The 23,732-nt window shown below is 41.2% G+C and overlaps 1 protein-coding gene across 4 annotated transcripts in view; it reads left to right on the top strand.

Annotated features, from left to right (window-relative positions):
• The window catches only part of PTPRT (protein tyrosine phosphatase receptor type T), a 1,546,842-nt gene that overhangs the window by 1,404,584 nt on the left and 118,526 nt on the right, over nt 1-23,732 (top strand). For all 4 annotated transcript variants that reach the window (XM_085619228.1, XM_085619229.1, XM_085619230.1 and 1 more), the window contains 3 exons: nt 3,334-3,370; nt 8,325-8,422; nt 21,951-22,067. In XM_085619228.1, coding sequence (XP_085475354.1) covers nt 3,334-3,370; nt 8,325-8,422; nt 21,951-22,067 — 252 coding nt within the window. The remainder of the gene's footprint in view (nt 1-3,333; nt 3,371-8,324; nt 8,423-21,950; nt 22,068-23,732) is intronic.

Raw genomic sequence — 23,732 nt, 5'->3', positions numbered from 1 at the left:
TAGTCCAGAGAAAGGTGTGGGACGATTGGGCACTACCATAACTCACAATGGGCAGCTCTATCCATTGGCAGTGGCAACCTTCCCAGATAATCTGTGGGCCTTGAACTTTTTTTTTATTGCTAATTAGGCAACACACGTGGCACACACATCTAAAGTCCTGGGGACGGTTCTGGTATCTGTTGTGTGCAAACTGTCTATTCGCAAAATGTGATTCTAGAGGAAGAGGCACAGAGAATGGGAACTTTCTAAGCGACACACCAGAGAGCATTTAAAATGGAGTGGAGAGAACACATCAAAGGTTGATATGAACTGCCGTCTTCCTTCTTTTTCTCTATTTACTTCTTTAAATACTTAGGGGCATATTATCAAGCATAGAGTTAAAATTATTGCCACTTTAGCGGCAGTAAACTGCCGCTAAAGCGGCGATAATGGGCTTGATAATATGCCGCAGAGAATTCCAATAGAAGCTCAAGTTCTGGTGTGAACCTGGGATTCTTTGGGAATTCTCAAGGGCATATTATCAAGCCCATTATCGCCGCTTTAGCGTCAGTTTACTGCCGCTAAAGAGGCAATAATTTTAACTCTGTTTCTTGATAATATGCCCCCAAATGCATTTTCACACAGTATCTCTCTGAGAACTTATTCTATGTATTTACACTCTATGTGCTAATTCTGTCACCCTCCATTTCATTGTCTCTCTTTCTCGTGTCTCATTTACCGTGGTTTCAGTTTCTTTAAGCTTCCCGTGTCATCGTTATCTTGATTTGCCCACGCACATTGTCTCTTCTTCATTCATTTAGAGCTCAGTTTTTTCTACTACACCACCTTAGTCCTGTAATTGTCTATTATTCCCATAGTTTGCCTGCCATCCCAGTTATGGTCTTTACACTTTTCAAACATCTTTTTTTTAAAGCCCCTGCATTCATTCTCAGCCTAACCTAGAGATGCTGTAACTTTCAGTCCAAGCCACTATATTTCAAAACTAAGAGACAGACCACACATACTCAAAATACGCTTTATCTTGTGATGAGTAGCACTTGTCAGGATGGTTTAAACAGAATGGAGTGAGAGCCCAGTCTATGACTCGGTCTAGGCTGACCTCAACTTCCTACAGAAGGTCACGATCAGTGGTCTCTCTAATTTTAGAATGAATATTAGGAGACCTGTTCATCATGCAATGGTTACTCTCGACTAAAGGGAAAAGTACTGTGCTGGCTGCCCCTCCACCACGAGTTCACTTGACGACTAATCCATCGTGTCCTTGGGAAAAATCTCTAGTACCAGGGCATATGGAGTTGTGTATCTGCGTTTCATAGTAAAGGTTCTGCTGCTTATCTACAGGTGCTCCAGGGTACAGGTGAACAGTAACAGCTGCATTTTTGAACAAAGGTAGAATTAGTAGAAAATATGGGGTCTAAACAAGGAATATCATTATTTGGAAATGGTACAAAGAAAGGAGAGAAGTCACCCTCGTGTACTTTTACCAAGAATTGTCACTTGCCATCCACTCCTACTGACTTACATTTCTTGCCTATAAATGTGTAGAAATGGAATGTGTATACCCATCCGAGACGTGCCTTTATGTGGCACACGTCTCTTGAGAAAGAAACAACTTCCTTGGCCTGCTTTACAATCAGACCTGCTAGTGTCCACGTGCTTTCTCCCTCATCACTCATTGCCTTGCCACACCCTTTTCTCCTCAACCTCCTCACCATTGCAATTCTCTGTTTCTATCTGTTCTTCCTGCGGTTTGATTTCCAACTACTTGCATATCTCACCCTCTCTATTTCCCTGCCCTCTATCTGCTTCCCTCCCTTTACAGCCTTTCACCTTCTCCCATTGCTCAATTATTATTTTTCCTGTCTGTTTAGGCATCTGCACTGCTTTTCCTTCTTGCCACTGGTCTGCCCCCAGTTGCCTTTTACATTAGCCTTGCACCAGTAGAGCCTAATAGGGAGTGAATATACTTTAGATCTGACATGCCTGAAAGTTTGAATCAAACCTTTCACATCACCTCAAACGAAAGCCTTCTATCTCACTTAGAGCAATATGTACAAAGAAACGACGCAGAGTGGTGCTGCAAGCTAGTCAGCTGCTTCATGCTGTGTAGTTTTTTAAAAAAAGGGATGCGCCATATTTACATAAATACTGCACACCCCTGTGTTTTCCCTTGTGCTGATGCCAAAAAAGCTATCTAACGCCACCGCAGGCACCCTTGCACCATTGTGCAAGGGTGCCTGCATTGCAGGAATGATTGTTTATGGGCAGGAAGGGACACCCTCTTGCACATAAATAATCTGTAATGATGATTTGCTCCTTCTATGTGTACTGCATAATGAAGAACGCATAGAAAGCGCAAAAACTGAGGAGAAATACTTTTGTTTGCACCATTCTAACCCCATCCTTTCAATGGTGTTAGTTCGTTGCTGCCTCATATTTGTCATTTCTTGTAAATCTGGGGCAGTGTCAAAAAGCAATGGGTTTTGCATGGGTACGGCCACAGGAACGCCCATTTCATGCCTCTTTGATGCAGAAAACTGCATCTATGGGGTGTGATATTTAGAAGGCAGGGTTAATCCGCGCAAAGTGGCTCTGTGCCGCCTTGTAAATATGAAGGGCGTTGAGCAACCGGAACGTCCGAAAAAGTGACGTTCTAGTCGTGCAATCCCCTTGTAAATATGCCCCTAAGTGTCTGACTCTCAGAAAGAATTATTTTGGAGATGTCCACGTTTCTATCTCGCTGCATGTGCTTTCCTGGTTTCCTTACTTTTGTTCCTTCTTCCATTTGCCTCATCCTCCGTTCCTCTCTGTTTGTGTGTTTTACTTTCTCTTTTGATTTCTGTTCTCTTTTTGCTCCTCCGTTCTTTCAGTCTTATTGTTCATGAGATTTAGTCAGCCTATTCAGTCTGGGCAGTCTAATGCCTGAAAGGAGGGCAGGATGTCGCACGGCATGATGTCGCACCTACACAGTACTTGAACATAACCCTTCTCCCTGCTTCCCTATCTATGCGGCCACCTTCACTAAATAGATGGAACACAACAGTAAGCTTTACGGGCTGTTTTGCTGGGCTCTAAGAATTGCTGTTTCAAAAACAAAAAAATCGAGTGCAACACTGATTAAGGTTATCAATAGCTTGTTTTTCTATCACATGGCCCATTTTTCAGACCTATATGTATTCTACTTCTCGACTCATAAACTCTGCCGGCCTCCACTCCATATCTTTTTTTCTTTAAGTAACTCTTCTGTTTGACCATGTTCTTTCATAAATGCCCTTCTCTTTAAATTGCATCACACTTGCACTCCTAACTACTATCCTTTAATTTGATTTCCAGGGATACAATCAACCTCGCCACTACATTGCAACACAAGGTAAGCTTAGTATGATTGCAATCAGTTCGTTTAAATCACAGAGAGGGGCATCTTCAGGTAGACCTAGACAGGCAGGCTTTCAGAAGCATGTTTAACGCTCAGATGAGTTTGTTCCCAGGGATCTGTAGGCAAATACTCACAGCCCTATGCAGCCTACCAGGGGCCCGTATGCAGTCCCTCTTAGTTGTCTGAAGTCGGGGCCAACATGACTTGCGGGCGAGTGGGGCGGGGCACTGGGAGGGGGAGGTTTAATTTCAATTGTTTAAAAAAACATAACTTGCCTTGAACGGCCCAATCCGGTCCCGCATTGTCTCTGCTCCTCACAGAAAGCAGTCAGCATCCCTTCCCTCCACTAAGCCAATTACAATTCAGCAATTGCAGCGTTGTGATTGGTTGGGATGGCACCCAGCAAGGCATCTATGGGGAGGCCATTTTCTCCGTTTAGGCTGCATGCAGCCTACATGGAGAAAATGTCAGAGTGCGCATGACTGGTTTGGTCAGCCCTCACTCGCCCGACCCAACCAAACCCTTCTTCTTTCTCACAGTGCAGGAAGCAGAAACATAAAATGGTATTAATACCATTTTATGTTACTGCTTCATGTACTGCGAGAAAGCAGTGGGGCAACGCTCCTCCGTCGACATGGAGGAGCCGCCCCTGGTTGTCCGACAGCACTCTGAGGTTAGTGGAGCTTCTCAGAGGTGTGTGCAGCCTTTTAGGGACATTTGTTGCATGGCAGGGATGTGTGCAGCACATCAGAGATGTGTGTACCCATTCCATAATAATCATATAAATGTCTCTTGACATGTACGCAGATCCTCCAACAGGAGCAGTAGCTCAAAATCTGACAGATGAGTGAATCTCAACCGAGGTAGGTGCAATTCCAAGAGTTGTGCAAGACGTTGGAGGCAAATGTCAAATAGAGGTACACCCTTGAACATTATTCTGCCCTCAGACATGTACAGTCACACAAGCACCTGGACTGTCTCTTGGCATAGGAGTAGCTGTGTATAGGCTATCAAGTAGTTTATACCCAAATGTATGACAAGTGCCAGAGAAATGTTTGCAACCCTCACAGATTTGGTGAGACTATGAGGGGTGAAACACGTCATTGGAGGTCTGCACAGTCAAAAACCCAACAGTGTGGAGGGATGCCTTCAGTGGGTTGGGGATGTGGGGAGCAGGTTACAATTCGGTATCAAATGTGACTTTCCATTCTGGCCTGCATTCACCCATTGTTTGAGTGGGTTCTGTAAACGATGGCAACCTTTAAGTTTGTGATGTGTAAAGCTAGACAACTTTGAATCCACTCACTTTTTGAAAGTTTTTGTAAAGTACCACCATTTTTACGAAGTTTATATGGTTGGCAAAACCTTTAAAAAGCAAGCATTGGTAAATGCATCACGTTTCTGCTGTGGGATTAATAATACGTTAAGAGGTGTGGGAGCAGTGTATGAGTGCAGGGAGAATTGTGTGAGTGCTCTCTGTGCAGGGTAAGTGGTAAGTGGTATATGAATGAAGGTTGGTAAGTGTCTGAGTGCAAGGTGAAAGTGCCGCAATGCAGGGTGATTGATGTGTGTTCAGTGCAGAATGAGAATTGTGTGAGTGTACAGGGTGAGAGATGTTACCCTGTACAAGGTAAGAGGTGTGTGAGTATCGGGTGAGCGGTATGTCAATAGTATAAGTGCAGGATGAGCAGGTTGAGTTCAGGGTGAGAGGTGTGGGTGGAGGGTGAGAGGAAATTGAGTTCTGGGTGAGAGGTATGTCAATGGTGTGTGAGTGCGGAGTCATCACTCAGTGAGTGGTGGGTGAGTAGTACTGACTACCAGCGCATGGCAGGGTGACTGCGCAGAGTAAATGGTGGGTGAGTGTGCAGGATGAGCCGTGTCTGAGAGAAGGTGAAAGGTACGTAAGTATGGTAAAGACATGTCAGCCATGCAACCAAAAAGCAATCCAGTATATAAACCACTTGTAATGACAATGTAACCAAAACGTGAACAATCACTAATGGTTGCTGAATTGCAAAGGTACAAAATGAGGCAAAGCCGTGCTGTGTTATAATATGAAGCTGAATGCTTGCAGTAAGCGTGATGCAGTAATATTGTGATTAGATACTGAAACGCAGGGTCAATACATCAGTGGTGTAGCTAGCCCCATGGCCTACCGTGGCAGTCCCTATGTTTTCTGCCCCACAGCGGCCGCAGTGAAGAGCGGGGGTGCTGGCAAGAGTTTTCTCCATTTGCAGCCTGCGGAAACGCATTGAGGAGCGGGTGGGGTGGGGTGGGGTGGTTGGTACAGCGGGGGGCCACCGCCCCAAAAACTCATGCTGCCCAGGGCAGACCGCCGCCCCCCCAGGTACGCCACTGCATAACTCAAGGCAAAGATATGCTTCTTAATAAACACAGACTGGTATGTTAGCCGCTTGTAAAGTACATGATGCGCTGGTATTGTCAATAAAGTGGAAACAAAAATGAACATGACTAACTGTTTAACAGAATCACATGAATATCTGAAAACCGCACTGTTGCACTAATGTTGTAAATGGTTATTGAAACAGAGGGTCATAACTTGAGGAAAAGATAATGGAGGAGCAAGCTCAGTGCAGTCAGATGGAGAACTACAATGCTGCTTAGCGGTAAAAGCAGCGAGGAGGAAGAGGAACAACGAAGGAGCCGGGTGCTTAAAAATTAGACAAATAATTTGGAAGTGGCAGGGACACAATGGAATAGCTCTAAGGGGAGGAGAAAGACATGTTTCAGAATGAGAAGAGGATTTGAGGGTGGGAGATGTATGAGGGAAACCACAAGAAAACACAAAGAAGGCTAGAGGAAGACTTCTTTACAGAAGAGATAGAGGCAGCAATATCTGCAATGCCAAATAATAAAATGATATTAACCGAAAGCTCCCTACCTGATTATCATGGGCAGAGTAGCATATTTGTTTGTGAATCCAGATGTGCACTGAGTCTTCAGCCACTGTCATGGCAACGCATCACTCTCCGCTGTAATATCAACAAAGAAAAGGGACTATACACCACGTCTACCGTACACAAAAAATGTAATTGAGTGGTCACAGTCTTGTAAAGCATCATGTTAAATCAACAGGTATACCCACACCTGTGACCTGTGTGGCAGCTCTAGCAGTAGTGACGCGTTGCTATGACAACGGCTGAGGACTCAGTGTGCATCTAGCCTACACTGAGATCAGTTCCTGTGGCTTGTGCTTGTGTTCTGATGCTTGAGCAAAAAGATGCCGGGCAGCATGAAGGACCACAGGAAGCGCTTTATTCTTAGCTATGTCAGCCTCTTGGGAAGCGAGGAGGAGGCTGTTGCAGCACTCGTGGAGATGTACAGATTTTTGGATGTTGGCAACGAGATCCTGCTAAGTGTACAGTGGTGGTCCAGAGGTGAGCTGAGCCTGGACAACAAGGTGCAAAGTGAGCTTAATTTAGCTTGCAACAGTTGGGTGCAGACTAGCAAATCCACTGTACATTCGGCAACCCTACATACCTACCCTGACTAATGTGTAACATACAGGACCTCCCATATTTAGAATTTCCTCCACCAGCACTGCAGTGTAATTGAAGTTAGTCTCCTGATTTCTTATTATCGTGACTGCTGCCTGACTGCAAGATGGCGGCAGTTTTACAAGGGCTGAGACGGGGATGTGTTGAGATGGTTGTCATTGACGGTATGCATGGGAGGAGGGAAAGTGAGTGAGGGAGCGACATGAGAAATGGAGATGAATTGTAGAGACCCATGCACTCAGCAGAATGTAAAAAACAAGCACAGGGCTAGCACTTTGCAGGCAAGAGCTTAAAAAAGTCCCACAATTCATATAAATACAGTACCTGGGCCATGGGAGACTGATAAGAGAAAGACATGAGGAACACCATGAAATGGTATTCTACGGCTAATAGAAACAGAGGAAAAGTAAGTGGCATGCACAGGAACCATTGGAAAGCACGGGCAGGATGTAAGCCCCTTTTAAGATTTATATTAACAATAGATTTCACAACAGAGAGCAATTTATGTGCAGACAAAATCTAATGATGGTGAAAATTCCTTCAAAATCTTTGTTTTTGTAGTTAAAAAAGCAAGCCTGCATTTAGCTAATTTTACATACCATTTTTGTAGAGTCTTTCTCCTACTAGAGCTTTTTTTTTACCTACATCCAAAGTTGTGCAAAATCCATATGCATTGAAACGTCATAAAGTGCTGTGTGCGGCATATTAATAGCAGGATAAAAAGTTGTAAATCCCACTGTCAAATCTGATGAATTACCATTTTAGCAGCAAAGTTTTCCTTAATAATGCGCACATGTCATAACAGTGGGTACATTTTTGCTCACTTGGAGCTCAGGAATCACAGTGATTGAAATGTATTTGTGCCATGTGACCTGAAGCCATTTGCTCACATGAAACTGGAGATATATGTCTATCATGACTGCACACTCTCTCTTACTATCAAGGATAGAATGGCTTTTCCCTAGTTGTGTACATGGGTATGTACTTTCCATTGGAGGGGGGTATCAACATGTCTCAGGTAATATTTGGTGTTATTTGTACTAGTCCTAATAAGACTTCACCTTTCTACAAAGCAACAAATCACTGTAAAAGAAGGTAGCTAAATTCTAAATAATTGTAGATTTGTATATAGATGAATCCACAGGAGAGGTGTGGGATTCACACTAGGTGCTTCTTTAGCCACAGACGTAGAGGCAGAATAAGCAAGATGTATGGATTGCACAAAAAGTAAGGCAGCCTGCTATATAAGATTGAAGCAAAAATGGCAAGTGTTACTGACAGGGCCGCACTTTGGAAGAGAAAAGCTCTCCAGATTTCCTGCGAGACCAGAAACCCAGATTTGTTTTCTTTCCTCTCTGTTCTTGGTCAGACTGAGGATGCCGACATACCATGCACCACTTACGTAATGGCTCTTTTTCCTGTTTGTGCAGGTCCTATGCAAGAGACTGTGAAAGACTTCTGGAGAATGATTTGGCAAGAGAATTCGGCCAGTGTCGTCATGGTGACAAACTTGGTTGAAGTTGGGAGGGTAAGCTAGGCCTTTTGTTCGCGTGGTATTATCAATGAGAACATAATGTGATGTTCTAGAAAGAGTTGGATATCTATAGTATTCTGTGCAGATGATTACTAAACTACTGGACTCAGGTAACGGGGACTCAGCAACTCAATTTTGTCTACAACTGAATCCCCTCAATAGCCAGAAATACTGATACCTTTGCAAGAATAATGGGGGCTGCGGAATTACAGTGAGGTATTCAGATCCTAGTATTAAATAACTACTAAGTCCAGGGTTTATAGGATTAACTAACACCATATAACACTGTACTAAAGTTCAACTTTGATCCTATCACCACTGATCATGTGAAGGAGGGAATATTCTTCTCACATATAACCTACATTACTATGTCCAACTTAGGTACAGGATGGCCAGATCAATGCCTGATTCTGAGGATAATCGCACAAGATACATTGACAGACATTGATTCTTAATTCAGCATATCAATGGATGTCCTGTAAAGCTGGCATGAATCTGGCCCTCATGTATACATATTAGGCACCTCTGTCATACTTGTTAACTAGTCAGGCAAGAATTGACAGGCAATAAGATTAATTATTATTGAATTTATGTGATCATAATGGGACTCAATAGAGAAAAATGTATTTTTTGCCTGAGGCAATAAATGCTAAGCGAGTAAATTCATACACCTAGCTACACTAAGATATGTATATCATAATGTATACACGCAGTGTTTAACAGGAACTGTTATAACAAATTTGATCAGAGCACATGTGTAGATTCAGACACAAGTATGCACAAACAGGAAGCAAAAATACTGTAAATACTAAAAATACAAACACTTATTGCATTAAGGACATAAAGCATTGTGGGCATGGGGGAACAGCGCAATACTAAGGCACAATTCTTAACGTGCCACAGAACATCAAAAACTCCTCTTTTTAAAGAATCCATGGAAAAAACAGTGGTGATCTAATAAACTCATGCTCTCGATTTCATTATGATTTTTTTTAGCTTCTCTTACTTGTAATGTTTATCAGTAGTATGAGAAGAGGCAAATATCTCTATGACGAAATTCTCATAACAACTGCAAACAGGACGATTGCTGCCAACAGTGCACACAGTTCTTTTGTATGTGGATTTTCACATACAAATACACTTGATGCCCCCTCTTAAGTTGTTGCGAGAAAAAAGTTCACAAACATTCATCCTCTTTTAAATTCATGAAGAAAAGGGTTTTTAAGTTAACTCATGATAAATACACCAGACTGTTTTCAGCGCCAGGTAAAACGTGATGGATAACTGCTTATTTGAGGAGAAAATTAATGCCTGAGCTGAGAGAAATGGCGTCACTAGAGGTAGCAAAATAATTGTGACCTAGGAAAGGCTTTGCTTGCATTAAAAGAACACTGTTCTTGGCTGTTATATGTACTGCGCTCGATAAGGTTGTGCTCAAAAGTACTTCAACAAAGAACAGAAAAGGTCAGCCTTGTTCAAGCAGAGCCGAAGTGCGCTATGTTTTCTCCTTGGAACACTCTGCAACATCTTTGTTGACAAGTCAATGTCCGAGGCCTACGACATAGTAATTGCACCTCATTTTCACTCCCTAAACTGCAGTCTTGCTCATCTGCTGTTTTCTTGCACTTTATAATCAATTGAACTGAATGGGTTGCAGGCACTCAGAAGACTGTACCCAAAACTGTATCACGACTGTCCATTCAGCTTTGTAAAATTAAACTCTCACGAGTTATAGCTACAACTCGCTCAGCTTTAACGAAACATTTCTTGGAATCAATGCAAATTCAATCATCACTGCAACTAATTGTCACGTATCAGTAAATACCTATAAAGTATGCTGTACAACAATGCAGGCAAATAACACAGAACAGGTCTGAGATGCCATTATCAAAAGACTGATCAATATAGTAACGAATTATCTGTTGTAGTCATCCAACTATTGAAGCTGTCTAATTCCTACCCTTTGCAGATGAAATTATTTTGTTTCTATTCTGCCTTTTTTTTAAATTTCCCTCCTGACAAATTATCAGAACAGTTTAATGCATCTGATTCCCCTTTATTGTGGCAGCCAGCACATTTATTTTGCTGTCACCACATTACTGTGGCATGTATCCCCCCACCCCATGCGTAAGTGATGACCTGAGACTTCTTCACTAACCATTGTTGGAGCCCCTCTGTTTGCCATAGCAACCGTGAATTAAAGGTAGCGGTGGGATAGAATCACCCGAATTGTGAGGAACAAGTCATTTGTAGATGTTCATTTATTAGTTACATAAAACACAGTCTTTCTCACCACTGCTCCTCCAATATGTTTCTTGGTCTTGCTTCTGTTCTCTCTTTCCTCATAGCTCTGCTAGTCCACGCAGTCAGTATTCCTTCAACCTCGCACCTATTTTTGTGGCTTGAGAAAGGCTTTGAAAGACTATCATGAAAATATTGGCATATAAAAGTGCTATTAAGAGATGTTATAATAAATCCCATGCTAGGGTGAATCTATCATTAAAATGCTAATTTCGTGAAATGTCAGCATCTCTTTTCATGTATTGGATTTGAAAAGATATTTGAATTTATATGAATTTGAAGCTAGTTCTGATTACTATTGAATACAAAAAGATGTAACTTTTGGGAATTATAGAACTGGTATCGATAAAATTATGGACTGCCTAATTACTGCTATGTTGACCAAATGTTTGAATTAATGTACTATTGTTAAAAAAAATGAGGTAATGAGATAGATTATTTTAAAAATTATTTTTTATTTTAATTCACCTAGTTTCTTAAAATACTATATGATGCCTTCAGAAAGCATTTTTCTTCCGAAACGACTATGAGCAGAAAGTTTTTGTATATAATATATATGGGTGTCTATTTTAAATATATACTTTTATATACATATTTGTACATATGCTGAGAACTCTTGGTAGTACCCAAGTTTACGTGTTGAGCAGCTCCTGTATAGAGCACCTTACAACACAAGGGTCACTTTGAAGGTTCTCACTTCAAAATTCTGTTAGCAAAGTTTTTAAGCATAAGCACCACTAAGTGTGAAAGGATATATATATATATATATATATATATATATATATATATATATATATATATATATATATATATATATATATATATATATATATAGGCTGTCATGTGAACAAGGCTCCACGGAGCCGAAACGTTATGGCCGTCGCTCTGGGCAATAAATGAAATTGGCACTATTCCCTGGCTCGTGTACTTACTTATTTAGCAGTTGAAGGATCTACAAGGCTGGTGGGAGTAGTTCTTGGATATATATATATATATATATATTCAATAAAAAATACAAAGATTAGGGATAAGATATAGTCGGGAGACCTTAATTTATTATTTCTACACAAAACCAAATTAGATTGGATAAACAGTAAAAATTCTAAAGTTATAGTAATAACTTAAAGATATAATTTAAAAAGTTATATCATGTGAAAGAATAGCATTCATGGATGCACTTATGGCATCTCAAATTACATCATTTGTGAGAACACCGTGCATGGTAGAGTGACGTCATTACTGTAGTGTGGCAAGGAAGGTGACAAAAATGGGTACGGAGATGCGTGATTTATAGTAATTTGAAAGTGGTGCATAAATTATAAATTTAAGTTAGGACTATAACATTAGAATTCCTAATGTTTATCTAGTTTAAGTTGGGTTTGATTAGAAAGAATAAATAAATTTGCTCTAATTATAACTTGTCCTTAAACTTTGTTTTCAGTGAATTTCAATCAGGGCCGGACTGGGAAACAAAACCAGCCCTGGTAAACTGCTCGGCCAGCCCCCTTGTGGTTTTGGGGTGCGGCTGAGCTGTTTGCCCGGACCAGTTTCTGCCGATTTTGTTAAAGGGGCTGATATTGCAGCCATGCTTCCAAAATGGCCCTGTAACAAAAATGGCCCCCCAGGGAAACAAAACCAGGCCACACCCTAGCGGCCCACGGGGGAAATGCCCGGTGTCCGCTACGGCCAGTCCGGCCCTGATTTCAATGTTTTTTTTAATTTTTTTATAAAAGTGTGTTTCAAATCATAGTGTTGAGTGCCATTTATTAGAGTGCTGTTAATTGGAGTGTCGTACAGTAGAATCGAGGAGAGTGTTGTAGAGTGTAGTGTGATAGAGTGTAGGATTGTAGAGTGAAATGCACTGCAGTGGAGTTGAGTGGAGTGTGGTACTGTACAGTGGAGTAATGTCTTATACATTGGAGTGATGTAGTATGTTGTGTAGTCGAGTGGCATATCATAGAGTGGAGTGGTGTGTTGTACAGTAGAGTGGAGTGTCGTACAGTATAGAAGGGTGTTTAGACCGTCATAGAGTGGAGTACAGTGTTGTAGAGAGGAGTTGCATAGGCATAGAGTCGAGTAGGCTGCAGTGGAGTGTTTTTCAGTGGAGTATCGTTGACAGGAGTGTCGTAGAGTACAGTGGAGTAGAGTGTTGTATGGTGGAGTAGCATTTCATATTGTAAACTGGTGCATCACAGAGAGGAGTGGATTGGTATCTTGCTGACTTTTATACAGTGTACTACAGTGGTGTACAGTGGATGGACATAGAATGGGGTAGAGTGTTCTAGTGTGTCATAACATGTAGTATAGTCATATAGACTGGAGTTGCATACAGTGGAATAGAGTGGAGTGTTTTAGAGAGGCATTGAATGTAGTATAGTCTTATAGACTGGAGTTGCATACTGTGGAGTAGAGTGTCTGACACTGGAGTGGCACTAAGGGCAGTATGATACAGTGGTGTACAGTGAGAGAAATGTAGTAGAGTTGACTATAGTTGAGTGGAGAACTCTGAAGAGGAGTAGTGTAGAGTAGAGTAAGAGTAGAGCAGATTAAAGTGCCATATAATGGAGTGGCATGTTTTAGAGTATAGCAGAGTAGAGTGCAGTATACTGGTGTGACATAGCATACAGTTGAGTAAAGTGTTATAAATTGGAGTACCGTATTATGCAGTACAGTGTAGTGGCATGTCGTAGAGTACTGGAAAGCGTTGTGGCCTACAGGAGAGTAGAGTTACATACAGTGTAGTAGTGTTTTCTAGAGTGGAGGAGTGTACAGTACAATCTTGTAGAGTGTGCTAGAGTAGATTGGTGTACAGCGTTATAGAGTAAAATGGCATAGAGTGGTGTGGAGTGGCGTAGAGTGGAATGGCATACATTATAGTGTTGTAGAGTGGAGGAGCATATAGTGTACTGGCGTATAATGAAGCGACATAGAGTGTGGTGGCGTAGAGTGCAGTGGTGTGCAGAGGAGTGTGGAAAAGCGTAGAGTGGGGTGACGTGGACTGGAGTGGTGTACGGATGTAGATGAATTTAGATAGAAATGTAGAATATTGTGTGACAAGCAACGCTAGATAGCGATTTGCTCTGCCTTGTGTTTATCTAGATTTACTAACCAACCCAGGGCTATGCATGGTGGCCTTGTGTTGCTTTGTAATTCACTTTCAAGTATTGCGTTGGCCATGCAACACTATGTGTGACACAAGGGTAATGCACTACAATAATAAATCTGAGTGTTGGTGATTCATTGTACCATGGTATATCGCGATATGTTCATGATATACCGTGGTACATGGCGATAGGAAGGCATTATAACAATTTTCCGAAACTTTGGCTTATTGCCTTATATATAAACAACTAGTAGGGTTTCTCCTTTTCCCTTACCTAGTACCACTTTAGTATGGTGTTAATAGGTATAGAAAATAATTGTTATTTTTAATAGTTATTTTTAAAGTTTATGGTGTAGCGTGCTAGTATTTAGCAAGTACCCTTTTTTATTGTTTAAGCTTGCGCAGTATTTGAGCACTGTTTTGCATACATTTTTAAAAAAACATTAAAATGTGTAAGAATTACAAAATATACTGCAGTATACTATATTAGTAAAATTTAGTGTATTACAGTATTTTGAATTATTTTTAAACATGTTTATAATTATTTCTTTTTTCGGTACTGCGGTACTGCCAAGGCAGTACAGCGGTACTACATAATACTTTCTTAAAATGTATTAAACATTATAATTTTTTCCCTACCTATTACCACTTTTATTAAATGATAATTGGTAGGGTAAATTTATAAAACCTAGTACTTACCTGTATTTTATGCCCTAACCCAGAACACAGCCAAATTACACAAAACTCAATATGGCTGTCTTAAATTTTGTCAAAGCAGTCATTAGCCTATGATATAAGGCCTTCTCATCGGCATGTACCATGGTAGTTGCACAAAATTACTGTGAAACTACAGTGGTAAACAGATATCACTAAGTTTTTCCGCCTATATAATTTAAAAAAAATACTTACCCTACTTACCTGTAACCCCAAAAAGGATCATCTGCAAACCATAATGTGTAATCCTTATAATTTACATTCAAATCTGACTTGCCTTTATACTACCCCAATACCAAAAGTTTATGGAAAATGCATTGGGAAAAATACTGAACTGGGACTCCCCCTTTTTTCTTTCGAACCCTTTAACCAATACCGCGGGAGCTTTCGAAACCACACTGGAAAAGTACACTGGCTCCCAGGAGACCACAACAAACCCAACAATTGTTTTGGCACCTGATGTGGGGCCTCTGGGAAAACCCCCCCAAAAGGGATAGAGGGTCAGGGAATCCCTACCCTGTCCCCTCATATTTTTGTTGTTGTTTTTGGAGACTCATATACCAGGCTCCTGTAATGGTGGCATCAACATTTTTCAGCCAGCCAATCACCACTTTCAGCACCACAGGACTCCTCTGGGACTGGCAAGAGCCATCTATCTGAGTGGCCTGAGGGAGTAAGATGGCGTGTGTGTGTAACACGCCACTCCGCTCACTGCTCTCCCCTGCCGTTTCATTTCAGAGTTCAGCTGCTCTGACTGCAGCAAGCATCGAGGATTTGGCACTCTGGAACAGTCCTCGAGAAGAGGATGCCACCTACAACTATGTTCTTGGAAGCATTGCTGCGGGAGCTATAAAAGCAATGCTTTGACTCAGCTGGTACTTGAGAAAATATTACGGTTGTCACTGTATCTTGCCCGATTTGTCTTTGGACTGCTGTGTTTCCCGAAAGAATTTCCCCAAGGTAAGGATGGGCAGGGAAGTGAAAACTGGCAAGCCCCGTGCTGTCGGTCTACCAACTGCTACCAGCACTGGGGGGGGTGACCGGGACAGCTGTCACGGCGCCGCTGCTATCACACCATTATGTGGGACAGGAGGTGAAAACCGTTGATGTTGCATGTAAAGGAAAGCATGAAGCAGGGTTGAAAAAAAAACAGTGCTGCGGGTTACTCGCGGAGCCTTGCACTCAGAAGGTGGGTACTCGCAGCCGTGTAATACCCATACGTTTGTGGCTTCTAATATGAGGGAAGGCAAAGGAGACATTCAGGATAAATCTGTGTTAAATGATATGAAGCCAGAAATTCGAACAGAGGCTGTAAAACAAAAAGAACATTTAACTTAAGCTTCCAGGTGTCCCGTGGGGTTACTGGAATCCCCGGACTATGATGACCCATTGTTGTTGGGGCCCATGAGTGATGAAGCTGCACCGGAAGGGTTAAAGCGCACTCCAGAACTGATACAGAGTGACTGGTCCCATCTGGATATGAACAAGAGGCAGCATAACAGTACAGCTAATGTTGGTTCCTTGGGTCTTACCGGGAGTGGCCTAGAGGAACAAAGGCAAGGAGTGGCTATGTCCCCCAAGATCCTGGCGGGAAGATTTTTGTCTCTAACAGATGCCTCTGAGTCTTCTAACCATGATAACCTCTCAACCAGTGATGAAGCAGTCTCAGACTCAAATAGCAGTAGTTCCATTGTGGACCCAGTGCTAACCCAAAGGAGAAAATCACTGGTGAATAAAAAAAGGGAGAGAGGGAGCAGTCGACAGTTGAAGTAGGACTACTCTGCCTCACAGCTTCCGTATTACGATGGGGAGAAGCCCGGTAAAGAACCGGGACCTGAAGGGGCAAACTCTGCAGCAGGTGATCCTTTGGAGCTTTCCCTGTCTACCATCTTTCTCTCCATTAAGCAACTGCAAGAGAAGCTTGGAATGATAGTCAGGGGGCGAGAATAGCCTCTAAAAAGCTCCAGGGGGAATAATCTAAACATTGCTGATCGATTAAGGATGATGGAAGGGCGGACCGAGAGCCTTGAGACCATGGTTAGCTCTTTAAAGATCAGAAGTACATCCCAAGATGCCATCATGTCAGGTGTTATGTGGAAACTCGAAGATCATGAAAATAGACAACAGAGGAATAATTTACAATTTCTGGGGATACCCACAGGTGTGGCGGGGGATAATGCCAGATTATAAATTGTCAATCTCCTAAATGGTACATTTCTGGACTCGATAAAATGGAATTGGGACTTGGAAGTTCAACGCGTACACCAATTCCCCTTAGTGTTGAAGATCATCAATCTTCCGGAGCTGAGAGGCCCTGAGCAATGCTTGTATGTTTTGGTTACTTTCTTCTTAGGCAACATGTATATGATCAAGCTTTCCCAAATGCTAAAAAAGAATATGACGGGGTGTCCTTCTTTATTAAACCAGATTTTGCTCATGCCACTGTTAAACATAGAAGGTACCTACAACAGATATTTGCCTGTTCCAGAAACTCGGCGCAGATGTTTATTTGCAAAACCCGGCATGGCTGAAAGTCATTAGTTATGGCAAAACACATAGTTTTAACTCAGAAATTAAGCGACAGGAATACCTAAAGAAACTCCAGGGTGTATAATTTACTTCAGTTAAAATAATCTGTGGTTTTTAGGGGTTTTTGATGGAAACTGCATGAAGTAGCCAAATGTATTTATTTATTTCTTTTTCTCTGATTTTGGTAGAGGAGGGTTGAGCGGTGGGTTTGTTAACCAGGTGTACTTCATTCGGGCTTGGCCTTATTGCTCGTGTTTTGGTGGGGGTCGTGGTGGGGATCGGGCTGTGGGGGTGGTTGGGATGGGGGGCCTCACACGTTGTAAAGGGTTTTAAATGGAGAAGGAACCTATGGGTTTTCTGTGTGGTGGACAGTCTTAGAAATGTTTCCCATAAGATAAGATACAGGGGTTACATGCATGACTCATATAGTAGATTAACATGATGGCTGTAAAAGGATTATTTTGGATCACTAACCTTAATATTTGTGGATTGAACAATCCTAAAAAGTGTCTGAGGGGCTCAAACTGATATATGCGACATTATCTGTTTGCAAGAAACCCATGCAGAAGGGGCACAGAGGGGTGTCTTGATAACATTGGGGTATAGGGTAATCGGGGCACTTCTCAAGTCACACATACCTCCGGGGTGGCAGTTTTAGCCAATCAGAATGGGATCCAGGTAAAACAAATCCATGTGGGAGATGGGTTATCCCCAAATGCCTACCCTCTAATTGTTTCCCATTTACTTTATGTTCAGTATATACGAGTGTAACAGATGACCCTGGGGTGCGCAATTAGCTGTCTAATAAATTAACTCATTCGCCTTTGCCAACTATATCCTGTGGGGATTTGAATATTAATTCACACAGTAACTCGCCGATGGTTGATTAAAAGATTTCTGTAGGATAGAAATCTAAAGTACTATCGTTTTTAAGGAACTGTTGTAGAGACCATGGGTTGGTTGGTGTATGGTATAGCAAAAGACCCCTCGAACATTGGTATACCTATAATTCTGTCCTGCATCAGTCGCATGCCCAACTAGATTCTTTTTTTGTCTCAGATGCCTTAATATTTGAAAGTAGAATTGAGGGCTATTTGCAGTTTTTATCCGTTCACTACCCTTTAGTATTAGTTGGTGTTAAGAAAAAGGCCACCTCGTGGAGTTTTGAATGAGTCCTCTTATATAATAAGGAATATTGCAAACACATTGCAAAATGGATTTCTGAATTTTTGAAAGTTAATGTTTGTACAGCATCAACTGGGGTTGTTTGGGATACCCCGAAGGCTGTTATCCAAGGGGAGACATTACAGTTTTCCTTGAATCAGGGGAAAATCGACAAACAAAAACTGCAGGATCGCCAAAATACATTGTTGAGGGCGGAAGAGAAATTGGTGATTGCTGTGCAACAGGGTAGTGAGGTGGCTCAATTTGAGGTAGCAGCGGCTAGAGCATCGGTCTCGGAAATATTGACTAAAAAAGTGGCTAACAAACTGTGTGGAAAGAAAAGGTGTATGAGTTTAGTTAGAAAATTAGTCACCATTTAGCAATGAGATCAAGACAGGAAAGTCCTATACACAGAATATGCAATAGGGCCGGCTAAGCTGAGGTTGTAATATCTATCTGAACACTTCTAGACATCCTCCCTGAGTCAATTGAGTAATGACCAGTTCACCTGCAGGGAAGGCTACTGGTACAGATTTTATACCTACGGAAATTTATAGAGTATTTTTAGGCCAGTTGAAGGAATTTATTACAACCTTATTTAAGCAAATATACAATAGAGTGACTCTCCTCCGATCATGGTGTTTGGCAAAAATTATGGTATTTCCAAAAAAGAACAAACCGAACCAGGAACTTAATTCTTATAGACCTATCACTTTAATTAACGGGGACTCAAAAATGTATTCTATAATTTTAACCACTCATTTGTCACATGTGATACAAAAGATCATTTCTAAATGGCAACACAGCTTTATTCCCAGGAGAGGTACTACAGATCATACCAGAAGAGCTATTTCTCTGTTTAATGCTGCACAAGTAACAAGCCTTTGATAGGGTCTCCTGGTAATATCTTTGGGATACTATGCAAAGAATGGGCATTTGCCCGGGTTGTTTGCAGGCAGTCGAAGCTTTATATGTTAAGCCGTTTGCTAGTGTCTATATAAATGGAGAAATGTCGGAACAATTTAAGATCACGAGGGAGACGCAGCAGGGTTGCCCCTGCTTCCCGTTGCAATTTGTAATGTATATTGACCCTTTTATGAGGAAATTGGAAAATATTAAAGCCATTTTACCGGTACATTTGCAAGGTTATGATACCAAAATCTTGGTATACGCCGATGACATTGCTTTGGTGACTCTTAATCCAAATACGAGCATTAAGGTTGTTGAGGAACAGGCTTTAAGGTTTGGGGACATCTTGGGGTACTCTCCTAATAGGGAAAATACCAAAATTATTATTAATGAAAAATAATGATGGTGATACTCAGGTTGTTAAAAATGCTGTGTATTTGGGTGTTAGTTTATCGACTAACATGGATGAAATAGTTAAGAAACCAAAGTTTTTAAGGACCTATATATGACTACGTGGATAACAGCTGGACTAAACAAACTAGTTTTTTTTCCTCCTATACTAATATAATTCCATTCAATGAACTTAGAATAGGATATGATATTAATCGGAGGGATTTTTTTAAATACCTTCAAATAAAGAAACTTTTGCAAGAAAAGGGGGGTGGGACCACTTTTTTTCAGAATTGAGCTTATAGATATGCTGACGGGTCAGGAGAGGTGCAGAATTGGTACTTCATATAATCTGCCCTCTCTAGCGGGTAAAATGAGATTACTAGTTTTTTAGAGAAAAACTTAATTTGAAGATGACATTAACCCCCTCCCTGATATTTCTCGGAGTTGCTATATATGGAGTGGGAGTAGAAGAGGGTGGGCCTTGTTATGTGTCTCTATGGCAATCTTTAGGCTGTGCATTGCCTCAGCGTGACTCGATACTAATCCCCCCACGTTTCAGCAGTGGCTTGCATTATCGGTGCAACACCTAGAAAAAGCTATTTATGCAAGAAAGGGCCCACGAGCACGCAAGAAGGGGCAGATAATTTGGGATCAACTGACTAAGTGGGTTAATTTTGTGACCAGTTAATTAATACCTAAAGATACCCTAGATATGGGTCTTAGCTGTTATTGCACCAGTCACTTTGAATAATGAATTGTAGTTATAATATTTGTCACATGTCACTTTAGAAGGGGGTTTACTTGTAGAGATGGAAGATTTGTGTTATATTGAATTGCTGCTATTTTATAACCTGCATTCTCTCCCAACCTTGTATCCCGTGCCCCAATAGGTGTGATTTACTGTTATATATATATATTTATATGATAAAGGCGGCTTGCCGTCGAAACGCGTCGTGGCCTTCCTTATGAGATAAACCCACTTTTTGCTTTATCCTCACGGAGTCTACGCCTGTCATCATTTCCCTTGGCAGGGTTGGTTGCATATATATATATGTATATATATATATAGAATATATATGTGCACATGTATTCTCTCCCTCTAATAACCTACTGGCGGTCGCCAGTAGGAAGCTATTGTTAGGACCTAGTTTTCATAGGAAAAGCGTTTTTTTGTTTTCCCAATAATTTTGGCGCCAGTTGACGAATCTTCGCGACATTTTCAAAACTAGTGACCCCCTCTGGTCAGCTCCTTTATTTAAAGCTTCTGGGTGATTCATCAAGCTGGGGCCAAGAAAAAAGAGGGTCCCAAAATGCGTTTTTCCCATGTTATTTTCCATAGGAAACTTTAGACAAAGCTACAGGCCGAACTGCTGAACGGAATTACACCAAATTTGGCAAAAAGGTAGGTCTTGGTTCAGAAAGAGCCCTTTTTGTTAAATGGTGTAAATCCATTCACTAGTTCCTGAGGACTTAAGGAAGGAAAGAAAAAGTTTCGATATCTGGGGCAGCGGTGGGCAGCGGTGGGTTTGCGAACCCTCCCGACAACGAGCTTCATTCTAATTGGCTGCCAACACTCCAAACCAAGAAGTGTTGGCAGCCGTATTGTGACTCGGTAGACCACCACCTGCCAGGGCCGGCTCCTGCAGTGTCCCGGGGTGCCCACCCCGGGCACTGCTGTTTGCAATGACAGGGCGGGAGCCGCATGGCTCCCACCCTGTCATGATGCTGAATCATAACTACACTTTGGCAACATCCATTGTATAATAATTAGAAACAGACATATATGCAAAAAAATATATATATATCTAAAAAGATCTTAAGGGAAGGTCCAAATTTATGAAAAGATATTTCAGTCACATTAATATGCTACATGCAAAAACACTATTTTCAAAAATTGATGTGTACAAAGGTGTTTTGTAAAACAATGCTGTGCCATGCATCCCCCTTTCCATTCTTTTTTTTTTATGTAATACCATTTACTTTAGATCTATGTACCTTAAAGCCTTTCTCTTCTCTTTTTCCTCGTTCCTATTTCCTCTGCCCTATCTTTGTCTTCGTCAGATTTACTTGTCCTCTTGTCTCCCATCTAATTATCCTACTGTTTGTTTTTCTCTATTTTCATGAACTGGTTTTTTCTCTACATGTGTTTTGCAATCTATCTATCTATCTATCTATCTATCTATCTATCTATCTATCTATCTATCTATCTATCTATCTATCTATCTATCTATCTATCTATCTATCTATCTATCTATCTATCTATCTATCTATCTATCTATCTATCTATCTATCTATCTATCTATCTATCTATCTATCTATCTATCTATCTATCTATCTATCTATCTATCTATCTATCTATCTATCTATCCACCTTAACTCTGTGTGTCTTTCTCTGCTGTATGTACGCAGGTAAAATGTGTCAGATACTGGCCAGATGACACAGAGTTCTACGGAGATATTAAGGTAGCACTGATCGAGACAGAGCCACTGGCAGAGTATGTGATACGCACATTTACTGTTCAAAAGGTAAGTTACTCGTCCTTCGTGCTGTCCTGCTTTGGTTCCTTGGGGCACGGCTTTTTTCCTGCCTATTTTCTCCTAATCACATTATGTATCAGTAATGAACTTGTGATAATCAATATCTACTTCCACAGCACTTGCTTTAGTAGTGGAGAAAGCATACACTAGCAACTTTAGTAAGACTCTGTGGTTGCAGAGGAAGCCTGGTTGCCACATATCAGCCTGAATATCATTGATGAGTGCCGTGGAGGGCACAAAGAGGCTTGTTTAACGCGCGTATAACTCAAGTACTCTGTTCACATCTATCCATACACTTTGTTTTCGTACTTTAGCATACTTAAGGCCGGACAGGTTGGCTTTGCTATGGCTTACTGTCCATGTGTTTTAAATCCCTAGATTTTGCCTTTCCTAAGGAGGGTTAAGTTTAGGTTTTTCAAAGAATTTTTTTTATCGATCTGACCAATCCAGTTTGAGAATGTTAGAGATTTGTTTGTGATATGCATGAACATCAGTGTAAGCCCATATAGTGGGCATTAGAGATGCATGGTTAGCAGCAGTCTGGAAGGTTTTGAGGAGGGGATAGACAGTCACCTGGAAACTCTGATCACACTGGTAGGCGGATTGAGCAGTCCTATGATCAAGCAAACCATCAATACAAATTGCCTCACTGCCGGAGGGGTGGTATACGATGATCAACCATAGCTGTTTAGATGTTTGTACTCTCCTTAGTGTGTTTTGTGATTTTCCGAGGTGTGTTTGTTGTGTTTCTAATCTCAATAGTAAGGCAATGAAATGAGTAGGAAATGTGTTTGTAATATCCATTGTGAGTCAGTTAAATGAGTCGGTATTTATAGAGTTAATCAGTTTGCATGCATGGAACTCTCTGTGGACAGACAACCCCCAATACGTTTTTTCTGTTCCTTTGAGGGAGGCGGTGTTTGCTAATGGAAAGAAAGTTGTGTGGAGAATGCAGAGAGCCAGGTTTCCGTGAGTGCAGTGGCATCAGATTCCAAGTCTTGGACAAAGGTGGATATGGTATTCAGTAGGACGGCTTTGATGTGATGTGTGTGAGACGGGTCACTGGGCTTAGGTTGCATGTGCATTTTGATCTTTGTGTTTAGGATAACTAGCTCAGGAGATTGTGGTAATATATGGTGCTATGGGAAATGTGCACACAAAGTAGGTTTTATGGTGTATTAGAGGTAAAGTTGACGACAATATGAACGTTGAAATCCAAGGATTGTGTCATTATCTCACTATTTTGTACTAATTATTTGTATCTCAAACTTCTGTTAATTGTAACCTGAGTTATACTGTGTTTTTCCTGTATATGAATTTTGTTTGTTTTTTAGCCTAGGGAGAAAAGGCATACATAGTGTGTCAGGTCAGGACGTTTATACCTTAGTGTATTTGAGGGTAGTTTTGGATAGTCAGGGGCACAATATAATGAATTGCGTTTAAACCTATCCTGGATTGTGATCAGTGATGGAGCTCTCGTCAGTTTAGGTTTTGCTGCCATGATAAAATCATACAAAAATATCAGCAAACCTTTGGTCTCTAATAGGATCACTCAGTGCAGAGAAAAAATGGGATGCCAGGATGTCAAATAAAGTGCATGGAGGTGCAAAATACCTTCAGTTGAACAACACAGAGTGTAAAAAAGTTTTTAAC

This window comes from Triturus cristatus, chromosome 7 (assembly GCF_964204655.1).
Source record: "Triturus cristatus chromosome 7, aTriCri1.1, whole genome shotgun sequence".
In the NCBI taxonomy this organism is placed as follows: Eukaryota; Metazoa; Chordata; class Amphibia; order Caudata; family Salamandridae; genus Triturus; species Triturus cristatus.
Note: the sequence above shows the minus strand (reverse complement) of the source record. Positions and strands in the feature narration are given on the sequence as shown.